Source organism: Hypanus sabinus, chromosome 5 (assembly GCF_030144855.1).
Source record: "Hypanus sabinus isolate sHypSab1 chromosome 5, sHypSab1.hap1, whole genome shotgun sequence".
Classification (NCBI taxonomy): Eukaryota; Metazoa; Chordata; class Chondrichthyes; order Myliobatiformes; family Dasyatidae; genus Hypanus; species Hypanus sabinus.
Window position 1 is genome coordinate 173541993 of NC_082710.1, and position 13629 is coordinate 173555621.

General features: G+C 45.0%; 1 protein-coding gene across 3 annotated transcripts in view; it reads left to right on the top strand.

The window, feature by feature from the left end:
• The window catches only part of nfkbil1 (nuclear factor of kappa light polypeptide gene enhancer in B-cells inhibitor-like 1), a 35899-nt gene extending 29433 nt beyond the window's left edge, over positions 1-6466 (top strand). For all 3 annotated transcript variants that reach the window (XM_059970923.1, XM_059970925.1, XM_059970924.1), the window contains exon 5: positions 4309-6466. In XM_059970923.1, coding sequence (XP_059826906.1) covers positions 4309-4841 — 533 coding nt within the window. In that variant the 3' untranslated portion in view covers positions 4842-6466. The remainder of the gene's footprint in view (positions 1-4308) is intronic.
• Positions 6467-13629: the final 7163 nt, after the last annotated feature.

Consider the following 13629-nt stretch of genomic DNA (forward strand, 5'->3'; position numbering starts at 1 on the left):
CCATTCGACCCCTCGTCACTTTCCTCCGACCTCCACGTCCTTGCACCTGGGACCACCCCGGTGGTTGATGGAGCAGTGCAGCGCACGTCCACCTTCCTCAGCGTCTTCTTCCCGACTCCCCTGAAAAAACCGCAAAAACCCCCAAGCTCCCAGCCTTACAAGACAAAATAACATTCCCCAATGGTTAACAAATGAATACAATCCCCATATCAGCAAGTCTAAAGCTAAACAACTGCGAGAGAAACACTTATCAGACAAAGAAGCATTCCTACTCTTAACAAACCAAAGAAGCCATTTTGATTAACATACGTGATAAATTTGCTTCTCATCCTCCCTGTTCACATGCCTGTCTAAATGTCTCTTAAATGCCAGTATCATGCCTAATTCCACGTCATCCCTGGCAGTGCCTTCCAGGAAACAACCACTCTCTGTTTTTTAAAAATAAATTGCCCTACACATCTCCTTTAAGCTTTCCCTCTCTTACTGTTAAACAGTATTCTCTAATATTACCAACCCTGGGCAAAATCCTATCTCCAACCTATCAATGTCTTTAATAATTTTATAAACTTCTTGTCAGGTCTCTTGTCAGCCTCTGATTCTCCAGAGAAAACACTACAAGTTTGTCCAACCTCTCATTATAAGATAATACTCGCTAATCCATGAAGTAACAGACACACAAAATGCTGTAGGAACTCAGCAGGTCTGTGGAAAAGAGCAAACAGTTGAGGTTAAGGGCTGAGACCCTTCATCTGGACAGGGTTTGCTGTTTTCCTAGATGCTGCTTACTGCATGACCTGGTTTTCTCCAGCATTTTGTGTGTGTTGCATTGGATTTTCAGCATCTGCAGGTATTCTTATGTTTGTGAATCCATGAAGTAGTCTTGCACATCTCTTCTGCACTCTCTCCAGAGCCTCCACATTCTTCCTGTGAATTCTTCCTCCAAGTGTAGCCTTACCAAGATTTTTCAACACAACTTCCCAATTCCTGTGCTCAGTGTCCTGACCAACGAAGGCAAGAATGCCATTGGCCTTCTTCTGTTTCCCTAGAAACAGCCTGCAGAGGGCAGGCATCCTCAGTGGGAAATGCAGTGGAGATGGACTTGCAATGAGTGTGTTAGCCTGAATGAGATTCATTTGTGAAATTTCCACCCATCAAAGGTTTGATGCCTCTAGGCCCATACTCAATAGAGTTCAGGACGACGTGAGCGATATCTTTAAAACCTAGTGAGTACTGAAATCCTGGGTAGAGTGGACATTAAGAGGATGTCTTCATTATACTACTAATCTTTCCTCAGTAGGAGAGTCTGGAATCTGAGAGCACAGCATCAGTGTAAGGGGACGGCCCTTCAACCAGAGGGTGGTGACTCTGTGGAATCTATTACCACTGAGGGCTGTGGAGGCCAAGTCATTGAGTGTAATTACATTGTTAGCGTCTTGATTCAAAGGTTTCGAAGGTACATTTAATGTCAGAGAAATGTATACTATATACATCCTGAAATGCTTTTTCTTTGCAACCATCCACGAAAACAGAGATGCCCCCACAGAATGAATCTCAAAGACCACCCCCCCCCCCCCAGCTCCCCTCCTTGCTGTGCATAAGCGGCAGCAAGGAACGATTTCCCCTCCCCACACCGGCAAAAAAGAAGCATCGGCACCCGCCACCGAGTACTCAAGCGTGCAGCAAAAGCAGCAGCAAAGACACAGACTTACAGTACTCCAAAGACTACGCATTCACCCGGTATATGACATACCACAGGCGCCCTCTCTCCCTAATAAGGGAGAAAGAGGTATCTCCATTTCACAGCGAGAGGGGAGACTTAACAAGCAACTCGCTGGTTTAGGATGTCAAAAGTCTGTTGCGTCGCTTTTTTCTGAGCCCTGTGCCCGAAGATCTCAGGCCTCTGGGCACACAGCCAAAGATCTTCCAGCTTCCATGACACACTGGTCTGTTAGGACACCGACCTTCGATCCACCCATCTCCAGAGCCCCGAGATCCTAGGCCTCCAAAGGCGAGCCAAATTCTTGGGCTGCACCCTTGGCATGTCAGTTAATGGTCATTCATGAAACCCTGAGAGTGGATCCCATTCCCACCCAGCCAACGCACTTTTTGTCCCTCTTCCCTCCGAGAGAAGGTTAGGGAGCTTGAAGATTCGTACGGCCAGATTTGGGAACATCTTCTTTCCAACTGTGATAAGACTGCTGCATGGATCCTGACCCGGATCTGGGCCGTACCTTCCAAATATCCGGGCCTGACTTGCACTACCGTACTTTCCCTTTTCTATTTTCTAATTATGATTTATAATTTAAATTTTTTATTATATTTACTTCGATTTGTGCTTCAGGGAGCGCGAAGCACAGAATCAAATATCGCTGTGATGATTGTACGCTCTAATATCAATTGTTTGGTGACAAAGTAAAGTACTGAAGTCAGTATGTAACTCCAGGTCAGGGTCTTCAAAAGAACCCTGAAAGAGAAAAATAGAGATATTAAATATGGAAATAGAGCTGTTTCAGAAGATTCAAGCAAAGGTTGAGCACCATCTTGACTAAGCTCCACCTTCCTGGTATTTGTGTTAAGGGTTACAGGCAGAAGGTGGGAGAATGGGGTTGAAAAGTAAATCAATCATGATTCAAAGGGCCTAATTCTGCTCACATATCTTAAGGTGTACACACATCTCTCATTCCTCTCCTACCCAAATCTCAGTCAGGAATGGGTGTGACTACGGAAAGCTTCTCCCTGAAAACCAGGAAGGAATGGATAGAGTAAGAGGAAATGTTGGGATTTATCATGTTAGGCCACTTGCTTGACATGGACTGGTTGGGCCAAAGGGCCTGTTCCAATACTGTAAGACTCTCTAACTCTCAACTATAGAAGCAAACAGCAAAGAAACAGGCCTTTCAGACCACACACACAATGTGTGTGTTTGAATTTCCAGCATCTGCAGATTTCCTCGTCTAGGCCTTTCAGACCACCTGATTCCCATCTAAGCTAGACCCATTTGGCCCATAACCCTCTAAGTCTTTCCTATCCAAGTACTTTTTAAATATCTCGTTAACGTACAGCACCTACCACAACAATGTCCTCTGCCAGCCTATTCCAAATGCTGGCAACACTCTGGGTGAAATGTTTCTCCTCAGGTTCCTGTTAAATCTCTCCCTTCTCATCTAAAACCGATAACCCTCTAGTTCTTGATTTCTCAGCTGTGGCAATACAACTGCACATTGTCCCTATTGACATTATGCACCTTTAATAAATCACCTCTCAACTCAGATGCTCCAATGTAAAAAGAGGTAACCTGCTCAACCTCCATTTCTGGCAACTTCCTTCACACTTTCCAGCTTATTGCCATATTTCCTATGGCAAGATGACCAGACTGGAACACAATATTCCCAGTGTGGTGTTAGGACCATCTTGTACAACTACCAATATGGCAGCCTGACTGATGAAGACCAGAGTGCCAGATGCTTTTTACTACCCTTTCTGCCTGTGATACCACTTCCACGGAAACTCTTAGGCAAAGTAATCTTAGGTCCCTCTGTTCTACAACACTCCCCAGGGCCCTGTCATTCACTGTGGAAGTCCTACCCTCATTTGTTTTCCCAAAATACAATACCTCGCTCTTGTCTGAAGTAAACCTGACTTGCCATTGCTCACTCACTTATGTAGCTGATCATCATCCCACTCTAAATCCTGATTACCATCATCACTGTCAATAACACTGCCTACCTTCATGTCACTTGCAGACTTATTAACCTTTCCTTGCACGTGCTCATTCAGACTGTCAATATATGCTGAACAACAAAGGGCCCATTCTGGTCATGGGACCCCATTCCAAAGTAGCAGCCTCCTACCATCCCCTCTGCTTCATACCGTCAAGCCAATAATGTGTCCACTTAGAGGATCCTAGTAGGAGGCAGCTGTTCTGCAACACTCCCTAAGGTTCTGGTGTTCACTGTGAAGGCCCTATCTAGATTTGTCTTCCCAAATTACAACATCTTGCACTTGTGCAAATTAAACCCCACTTGCCATTTCCCAGCCCACTTAGATAACTGATCAAGATCCCACTGTAAATCCCAATGACCACCTTCAGTTCACACTGATCAAATCATTACACAGTGCGTTGAGCTGGAATGAGGTAAAACAATAACAAGCAGAATAAAGTCTAAAAGCTACAGAGAAAGTGGAGTGTGGGTAAGTGATAAGTGTAAGGCCATAACAAGGTAGTTTGTGAGGTTAGGTCTATTTTATCATATATCAATGTTAGTGTCCGCTGCAAACTTAATAACAGCCTTTCCCTCTCTGATACAGAGGATTACTCCCTGCCAGATGCTGAGCCGCAGACGTATGACGAGTGGGCCGACCGACTGGCGAGAGAGTATGCGGCAAAGCGGGCCCAAGCAAAGGGCAGCCAGAGGCGGAGGCCCCAAATGGAGCAGGATGGGGGTCTGCAGCGGCGGCTGGAGGAGGAGCATCAGCGCTATCTGGAACGGGGCGCCCGAAAGGCAGAAGAGCTGGCAGGCAGCCGCAAGCAGCGCTACGAGCAAGGTTGCGCCGAGGTGTTCAGCGGGGCGGGGGGCAACCTGCTCGCCTATTCCGACATCCCCTGGCCCGACCCACGGGGGACGGTAGATGACATGGTGGGGGTGATCCTCCACGGGGTGGACCGGAGCCAGCCGGGCACCTTCCGTCGCTACCTGAGGCAGCAGCAGGTGGTCTGGCACCCTGATCGCTTCACACAGAGGTGCGGAGGTCGGCTGCTGGAGGCCGACCGACAGCGGGTCTTCGACACTGTGGTGGCCCTCTCACAGGCTCTCAACAGGCTAGCCGACAGCATCCGCTAATACCATCAACCCCCTCTTCCCATTCCCCATCTCTCCATCATGGAACAGGAGCTTCGCTGCTGTTGTGTTTTCATCAGCCAAGGATGTCGTGTTTCATTGGGCCAAACTTAGTCATTAGGTTGTTCAAAGCATGAACGGCCCATCTCATCCATGCCAGGGTTCCTATCTACTTCCAGGCTGCCTGAGTCCTACATCCCTTTCCTATCCAACCCTTCCCCCCCCCCCCCATCAGCTACAGGAACTGCTGCCTCAGGAAGGTGGCATTATTCATCAAAGATGTCCCATTTAGAGGGCCACCCTGTTGCCGTTGGGCTGAGGTACAGAAGCCTAAAGTGCCACCCCACCAGTTTCAGGAACAGCTACAATCGTCAGGTTCTTGAACTGAACAGCGCAACCCAAACCCTAACTTCAGCAATAGCCTCTTGCAATACCATGGACTTGTCTGATTGTGGTTCCTTCACACCAAGGACTTGGTCTGGACAGTTATTCCTATATTGTACAACTTGTATTCTGTGTTTTACCTGAACCTACATATCTGTGATGTGGCTGAAGTTTTTCCATTGCACTGTACCTGACAATATGCTTGACTACTTGTCAAATGCCTTTTAACTGTTGTAATTGTATGTGCTGTCCACCATCTCTTCTGACATCTTGTTACAGATATTCAGCACCCTCTGTGTGGAAATATCTACCCCTCAGATCTTTTAAATTTCTCCCCTCTCACCTTAATACTACGCCCTCTAGTTATGGTCTTCACTGTGCTAAAGACTTTTTATCCTAGCTATGCCCCTAATAATATTATAAACCTCTATAAGTTCATTCTTCAACCTTCACCATTGCTATGGATATAAACCCGGCCTATCCAGTGTCTCCCTTTAACTGAAGCCAAGCAACTTTGTGATGGATCTCAGAGACATGACACAACCAATGCTGGAATCTGGAGGAACAAAATGGGCCAAACAGCATCTGTGGAGGAAAGAAATTGTCAAGGTCTTCAAGTTACAGCTTTGACAATTCTGTTCCCCCACAGATGCCACTCAACCTGGTCAAATCTCCTATAAGCAGGTTTATTTGTTACCCTGATTAATATCTTCTGCATTGTCTCTATTGCTACTAAATCTACCCTGGTGCATGGTGACAGTAGTTCGATAGTAAACAATGTCTTATTCCAGACTGCCGCAGCTCTTACCACCCTCTTCCTAGTTACGAGATGCCATGCAATTAAGGAAAAAATAATTTCACCTTCCCCTGAGTTTTTGGTTCATTAGATTTTCTTTCAGGCTGCTTTCTGGGATGTGACTGATTTGTTCATTCTGACCTCCAAAGTCTACTGTTCCCAAGAAAAGTGGGAGGAAGCTCATGGTACCAGAGTCTCAGGGGAGGGTTGGAGGGGAAGAAATGGGAATTTCTTGTTTCTTCTGATCCCGTAGAAAATAAAAGTCCCTGTTAATGAACATCGAATTCTCCAACTTCCGGTAATTCCCTCCCTCTCCCTTCCCCCATCCCACCTTCACTCTGTCTCCTCTTCTAGTTGCCTATCACCTCTCACATGATTCTGCCTTCTTCTACTACCCATAGTGCTTTCCCCTTAGATTCTTTCTCCTGCCTTTCCCCTCCCCCACCCCTTGATCTTTTCTCTGATTGGTTTTTCACCTGGCACATTCCATCCTCCCCCCACCCTCTTTATATGGCCCCTGCCACCTCCTTCTTTAGTCCTGATGAAGGGTCTCGGCCCGAAACGTTGACTGCTCCTTTCAACGGACCGCTGCCTGACCTGCTGAGTTCATCCTGCCTTTTTGTACGTCTTGATTTGACCACAGCATCTGCAGTGTACTTTGTGTTTAAAGTCCCTGTTTATTGTCTGAGGACCCAGGGAGGTATACAGTAATGGACCTCTTCCAGCATCTCTTCTGACTGGGTGATGGGAGGTTTTAGGTTTTACAGGATTTTTAGATCAAACTAACGACCGAGGGTAGAGTGCCATCTTTTGGATAGTGGGCTAGTTAGTTCAGGCCCCCATGCTATTCCACTGGGTGAATGTTAATAACTTCCTCCTACTTCAGTCATCCCACCCCCAGTTTTCTGAATCCATAGTTATCCCTCTATCTACCAACATCCCTAAAAGTGATTATCTGGGTCCACTCACTTTGCTCTTGGGGGGAGCTCACTATACATGAACTTGCCATGTTACAACATAGGCTGCCTTCAGGATATGAATCGTTGTGAAGCATGTCAAGTCATCCTGACTGCACAAGAGGTGCATTGCGACTGTATGTCCTTCCTCCAGAGAGTGCTCTATTTACCTGGAGCATTGAGGCTGCCTTGTTATAGTCCAAACTCCTGGAGCTGGGGAATGTTGTTTCTAAGTTGTGATCTGGCAAGAAACATGATATATCTGTTTTTGACTTTGGGAAGTAGGTCCCTCAGCTCAGAACAGTCAGGAGCAGCTGGAGGTATTTGAGATCCTACAGATGCTGGAAAATCCAGAGTAACGCACACAAAATCCTGAAAGAACTCAGCAGGTCAGGCGGCATCAATGAAGGGGAATAAACAGTCAATAGTTTAGGCTGAGACCCAACATCATGACTGGGAAGGAAGAAAACAGAAGCTAGAAGGTGGGATGAGGAGGAGAAGCTGGCAGGTGCTGATGGACATTAGCATGAGCCCACCCTGATTCATCGGGAGGAGAGGATATTGACCTGTGAGATGTGCATAGTGAAATTAAACTTTCTTTATCAGCTGCACTTTCAGTTTTCTTATTAACCTTTGAGCCTGTGCTTGGAACTGATAATATGGGTGCTTTCCCTGAGTCTTTCTGTACTTTTTCATTGCCCTTCTGTTCCATTTTTTGGACATTGCTGTGGAATTTCTCCAGTGAATACATTTCACATTATAGGTAGTCATTTCGTCAGATAATTTTTCAGCTCTGCCTGGTTCCCTTGCCCAGTTATGTCAAACCTTTGCTCGTGAAAAGGCTACAGTGTCAAAACCCTTCATAAGAGAGGTTCCCAAGTGGATGTCTCTTTATGCAGGGGTCTTCCCCTGTACATTGTGGACTGGGATGAAAAGTGTTGCATAGGGCAGTGCCATGCAGCAGATTTTTGAATCAGTTTACTGACTTCTCAGCCATCTACCCTTTCCATGGCCGGGATGAGTAAGTGTACATGGAATCTGAGACATTGCATTCTCTGAGTATGTGAACTGGCTGCTCCTCAACTTTTGGTTACACTGCAACTCCACACTCGTGACCTACATTCATCCAGTACAAAGGGGAGAGGGCCACTTGAGCCATCTCCTGGTTGATTTGGTCGTGCTGGCCATTCACCAGTCCAAAAGCAGTCGTCAGTCAAGTGTTGCCCTTCTCCTAGGCTTGGAGAAAGAGCACGCGGTATGTGTAGGCATAATGGGGGATTTCCAAATAAAGCTGACCCCCTCAGGACTTGTAGATAGTAACAATCGTGTTTTAATTTGAAACTGTATATAGTTTATGAAGCCCAGATTATTGTATGGTGTTTTGTTAGTGAATAAACCTTTGTTTAAACAAAAACTCCTATGACTGTCCTGTTGCAGGGATTTGACCTGAAACGTCGACAATTTCTTTCCTTCCACAGATGCTGCTTGATCCGCTGAATTCCAAGGGCAGATCCAGATTCCAGCACCTGCAGTCTCTTGTATCTCCCTTCACAATTGCCCCTGTGCTTAAGAAGCAAGGTTGCGCTATTCTGCTTGAATCTCATTGCATGAAGATTGATAGAGAAGTCCAAACGATCCCATTTTGCCTCCATCTGCCCTGTCCCACCTATTCATCTATAACCAGAGTCATGAATTAATAGTAAGTCAATAAATCATACTCCACTTTAATTGTGGAGACACGAGACTGCAGATGCTGGTATTTGAGGCAAAAAAAACAGGATGCTGAAGGAACTCAGTTAGCCGGGCAGCATCTGTGGATGGAAATGAACAGCCAAGATTTTTGGGACTTGACTGTCCATTTCCTTCCACAGTTGCTTCCTGACCCACTGAATTCCTAAAGCATCTTGCTTTTTTTTGGCTCCACTTTAATTATGTTGGATTTTCAACTGATTACACAGAAGAACCACGTACAGTATTTTGGTCTATTTGTAGCTAATACTGTCTACTAAACAATGTATGGAAATGGATCTAGTGCTTTCCTGGCATACGTGACGAATAAACACTTAGACTTCCAGTCAAGTACAGGTACAGTATTAATTTTGGCTGATGTTTCGATGACAAAGGCTGCCATCTTCGTCAGGAATTATGACTGAGCATATCTAGTTTGGTGGTTTTTATACCCCCATCATCCGTTATTCCTAATTGGTTAGTCTTCATCCAATCAAGTTTTCGCTGTGCTACCTTGTTTATAATTGGTTTCCAGTTCTTTCTTGGAGCAAGACCTTTAGCTTTATTAAAATACTTTTCCTGTAATTTTATTTCAATGGCTCTCTTCACCAGGCGGACCCAAAAGCCACTGGCTTGGCACAGTAGTTTCGTGCCAAGTCAATACTGTGAATGCAGTGTTCTGCTACTGCTGATCTCTCTGGTTAACCGAAACGGATACACCACCTGTGCTCTTTAATGCAGATTAACACCATGAGTCTCACCAGGCCAATTATGTTCTGCTCTGCATTCATAGGGAATCCTATAAATTCAAGCTGTCCTCTGTCCCAGGTAATTTTTGACCATTGTATGCTATGATTTGAGCATATTACAGGTTTGTGGATGGTATTAATCTGGTATTTCTTCAGGATCTTGGCAAAACTTCCAGAAACTATGGAAATATAGGGAAGAAAGGCAGCAGCAATGGTTTCCTCCTTATTTGACTTCCAGGTTTTCCAATTGGCCCTTTTAAAGTAGAGTATGCAACCTATCAACTTGCCTTGATACCTTCATATATTAGTTTTATGCGGTTGTACAGTAGTGAAAACAGTCCCTGCTGTTGTCCCAGTCTGTATTGTTACATACCCCGTAACTGGGTTAACAGACCAGCAGAAATGGAATGATATGTTGGAGTCTGGTGGTACTGTAACTACAGGTGTTTATTAATAAACTAAGCAATACCGTATCGAAAATGCAAATATACATATAATACAGGTTAGCAATGATAAATACAGAAGTGTAGGAATAAGAATCAAAACCAAGCTCTATCAAAGTCTAGGGGTAAATGAATAGTCAAGGGAATATAGAGTTCAGTTCAGTTCGTATTGAGGTAGTTGTTGTGTTCCAATTGTTGGAGAGAGAGAGAGAACAAGAGATGAGCAGCTGCAGCAGGTAAACCTTCCATTGTCTTCTTGTTCTGTTGTACCATTGGGGTCACCAATTATGACCCTTCCGTTCCAGGCTAGACCATTCTTCAGTGATGGACTCGTCACCCAGGCAAGGGCAGACACACACATGTCCCCACCGGTCTGCCTTCATCCACCGTACTCTAGACCAATTCTCCTGAACCAATCCTCCAGGCCCCCAACTTCCTGTGGGTGCACAACACTCAGTGTCCGCTGGTGTGTCTGAGGGTATCTTCCAGACCCGTCTTTTATCCCCACTGATGGGGTATCAGCCATCCATCAGCTCAACATGTCCATGTCCATCAAACATGTCCACTCCCTGCTGTCTCAGCAAGAATGTTAACGAGCAAAGAAGTGTCCTTGCAGCAAAAGATTGTTTACCTTTCCATCAGTGAAGAAAGCATAATACTTAAATCATCCAACTCTCTCTCTCTCTCTCCCTCTCCCTCTCTCCCTCTCTCCCTCTCTCCCTCTCTCCCTCTCTCCCTCTCTCCCTCTCTCCCTCTCTCCCTCTCTCCCTCTCTCCCTCTCTCCCTCTCTCCCTCTCTCTCTCTCTCTCCCCCCCCACTCCCTCTCATCTGTAGCAGATGCCTCTACCTCTGTTCTTCATCTCTTTCTCATTAGCAGCATAGTTCCCGGCGGTGGGGAGGCAGCTCTGGACCCCATTTCCATCTGGCTTGTTCAGCACACATAACAGTATCAATCCATTTCAAATTTCTTAAGTTCAAAGTAAATTTATTAACAAAGTGCATATGTCACCATATACAACCCTGAGAATAATTTGCTTGTGGACATACTCAATAAATCCATAATAAAATAACAATAATAGAATTAAAGAGAGACTGCACCAACATAGGCATTCACCCTGAATGCAAAGGACCACAAAATGTGCAAATACTAAAAGAGAGAATAATTAACAATAAATATCGAGAACGTGAGATGAAGAGATATTGAAAGTGATTCCATAGGTTCGGGGAACATTCAATGATGGGGCAAGTGAAATTGAGTTAAGCTATCTATTCCCTTTGAATCGAGAGCCTGATGGTTGAAGGGTTATAACTTCCTGGATGTGGTGGTGTGGGTCCTGGGGTTTCTTTACCTTCTTCCTGTTGGCAGCAGTGAGAAAAGAGCATACCTTGGTGTTGGGGTTCCTGATAACAGATGCTGCTTTCCTGTGACATTTTGTGTAGATGCTCTCAGTGGTGGGGAGGGCTTTACCTGTAATGGACTGGACCAAATCCTCTACTTTTTTGTAGGATTTTCCATTCACTAAGTATAAACTAAATCAGGTGCTGAGTGGGTGCATTTACTGTGTTTAAAAGACATTTGAACGGGTACATGGATAGGAAAAGTTTGAAGAGATGAAGGCCAAAATGCAGGAGCAAATAGGATCAGCCCAGGAAGACACCTTAGTTGGCATGGATGTTGGGCTGAGGGTTTGTTTTCATGCGGGAAGAATTCATGGCTGATCCCATTCTCTCCATTTTCCCATCATCTCTCTACCATTGACCTACACACTGCAGACTATTCACAGCAGGTAATTACTTACCAAGCTGCTTGTCCTTGGGATGTGTGAGGAAGCTTACATGGTGATGGGGGAATGTGCAGACTTCATAGCTGGAACCAGAGGTCAGGATAGATCTTTGGTCAGCAGAGCTGTGAGGCAACTCTACCACTGCATCACTGTGCCACCCTGTAAGGCTGTATCCCCACACAGTTCAAGTCCCCTTGACCTCCTCTTCCCCCATAACCCATGAACCACTGTGTATTGTTTCTCCACCATCTCTCCTTCCCATTGTTCCCACCACCCACAGCAAGCAGTCAAAAGCCTCATTAATAGAAGCAAGATGTCATAGGGGAAGCACAGAGAGGAGAATATGAATCATAACAGACAATGTTTTTATTGTTCATTTAGTTCTGATTTTGTTAAAGATAATACTGCAATGAACAATATATTTATTCACTTGGATCTGACCACCTCATCTATTTTCAGTATTAACAGCCTTAAAAGGTCAGTGATGTAACACGGGAGGTGGACAGTCTGACAACGTAGACTGCACCAGCTCTTACAAAGGTAGTGTCACCTCCTTGCTCTTCCGGCCTTTGCATATAAAGCTACTCTTCAAGTACTTGTGCAGTACCATTTTGAAGAATGATATTGGATCTGTATCCTATATCTTGATCCAGATATCTATTGGTTTAAAACATTTCTCCTCCTGTCAATCCTGCCCTTTGAAACTTAAATCTCTGTACCATTAGTTACCAGCTGTCTTTGGGATGTGGGAGGAAACCCAGCATCACGAAGTTCTGGCTTCTCCCTTCCCTTCCCTTCTAGTCCTGATGGACGGTCTAGGCCTGAAACATTGGCTCCTTATACCTCTTCACAGATACTGCATGAGTTCCTCCAGCATTTTGTGTGTGTTTACCTTCAGTTTAATTATCCCATCCCATTGTGGCTTTAAATATCTCCATCCAATGTTCTGTACCCCACACCAGCATGTTAGCTTGGTAGTAGTAGTGTGATCACTTGCATGGAGCATGATGTTCTCCTATTGGTGGGTCTTCAGGTGGCTGCAGAGGCAGATCTGGAATCTATATATTCTGTCACTTGCTGATCACCATGGGACTTATGGATGTTAGGGTGGATTTCCTTAATGAAGAATGACTGTGTGTGATTGTGTTTAATGTGGGAAGGCTGATGCATGGGCAGACACCACACAATCTTGACAGATCAGGGGTCAGGGTCCAGTGGCTAGGAATGCAAGTCAACTGGGAACTCTTCACTGCTGTGGCCTTCCTCTGCTTTCACTGCTGCTGTGATGTATCATCATCTTCCACCAGCTCCACCATTGAGGTCCTGGCTGGATCACTCTATGTTGGAACCTCCCCCTTCACCTTACTGCCACGGGTGACCCTACCAGGAGCTAAGCACCAAATAGTAAAAATCCAGACAACTTTGCTTTCAAGAGCTCACAAGCCTCTCCACCACAACGTGGTGGAGCTTAATAAAATCATTTCAGTTTCCATGACTATAAGCCCAGCAATATAGAACAGATAATTATCTCCCTTCTCTCATGCAACACACATAATTCCAAATGTCCAGAACTGCATACATTAGTGAAAGTAATGTTTTATATGTTTAGCATAACTTGCTGGCTTTGTACTCTTTGTCTCAAGATTCTTTGACCATCATCGTCATTGGGCGCCACAGTTGTGTCATGTTTAGCACAACACTATTACAGCTCAGGGTGTTGGAGCTAGGAGTTCAACTCTAACATAACCTGTAAGGAGTCTGTACTGTCCTTGATTGCTGGCATTTCCTGACCTCTATCCAAAGATGGACTGATCAGCAGGTTAATTGGTCACTGTAAATTGTCCCATGATTAGTCTATGTTTAATCAGTGAGTTGCTGGTGGTTTGAAGGGCTGTAAGGTTCTATTCTGTGCTGTATCTCTAAAAACATAAATAATTAATTGTTAATTAAA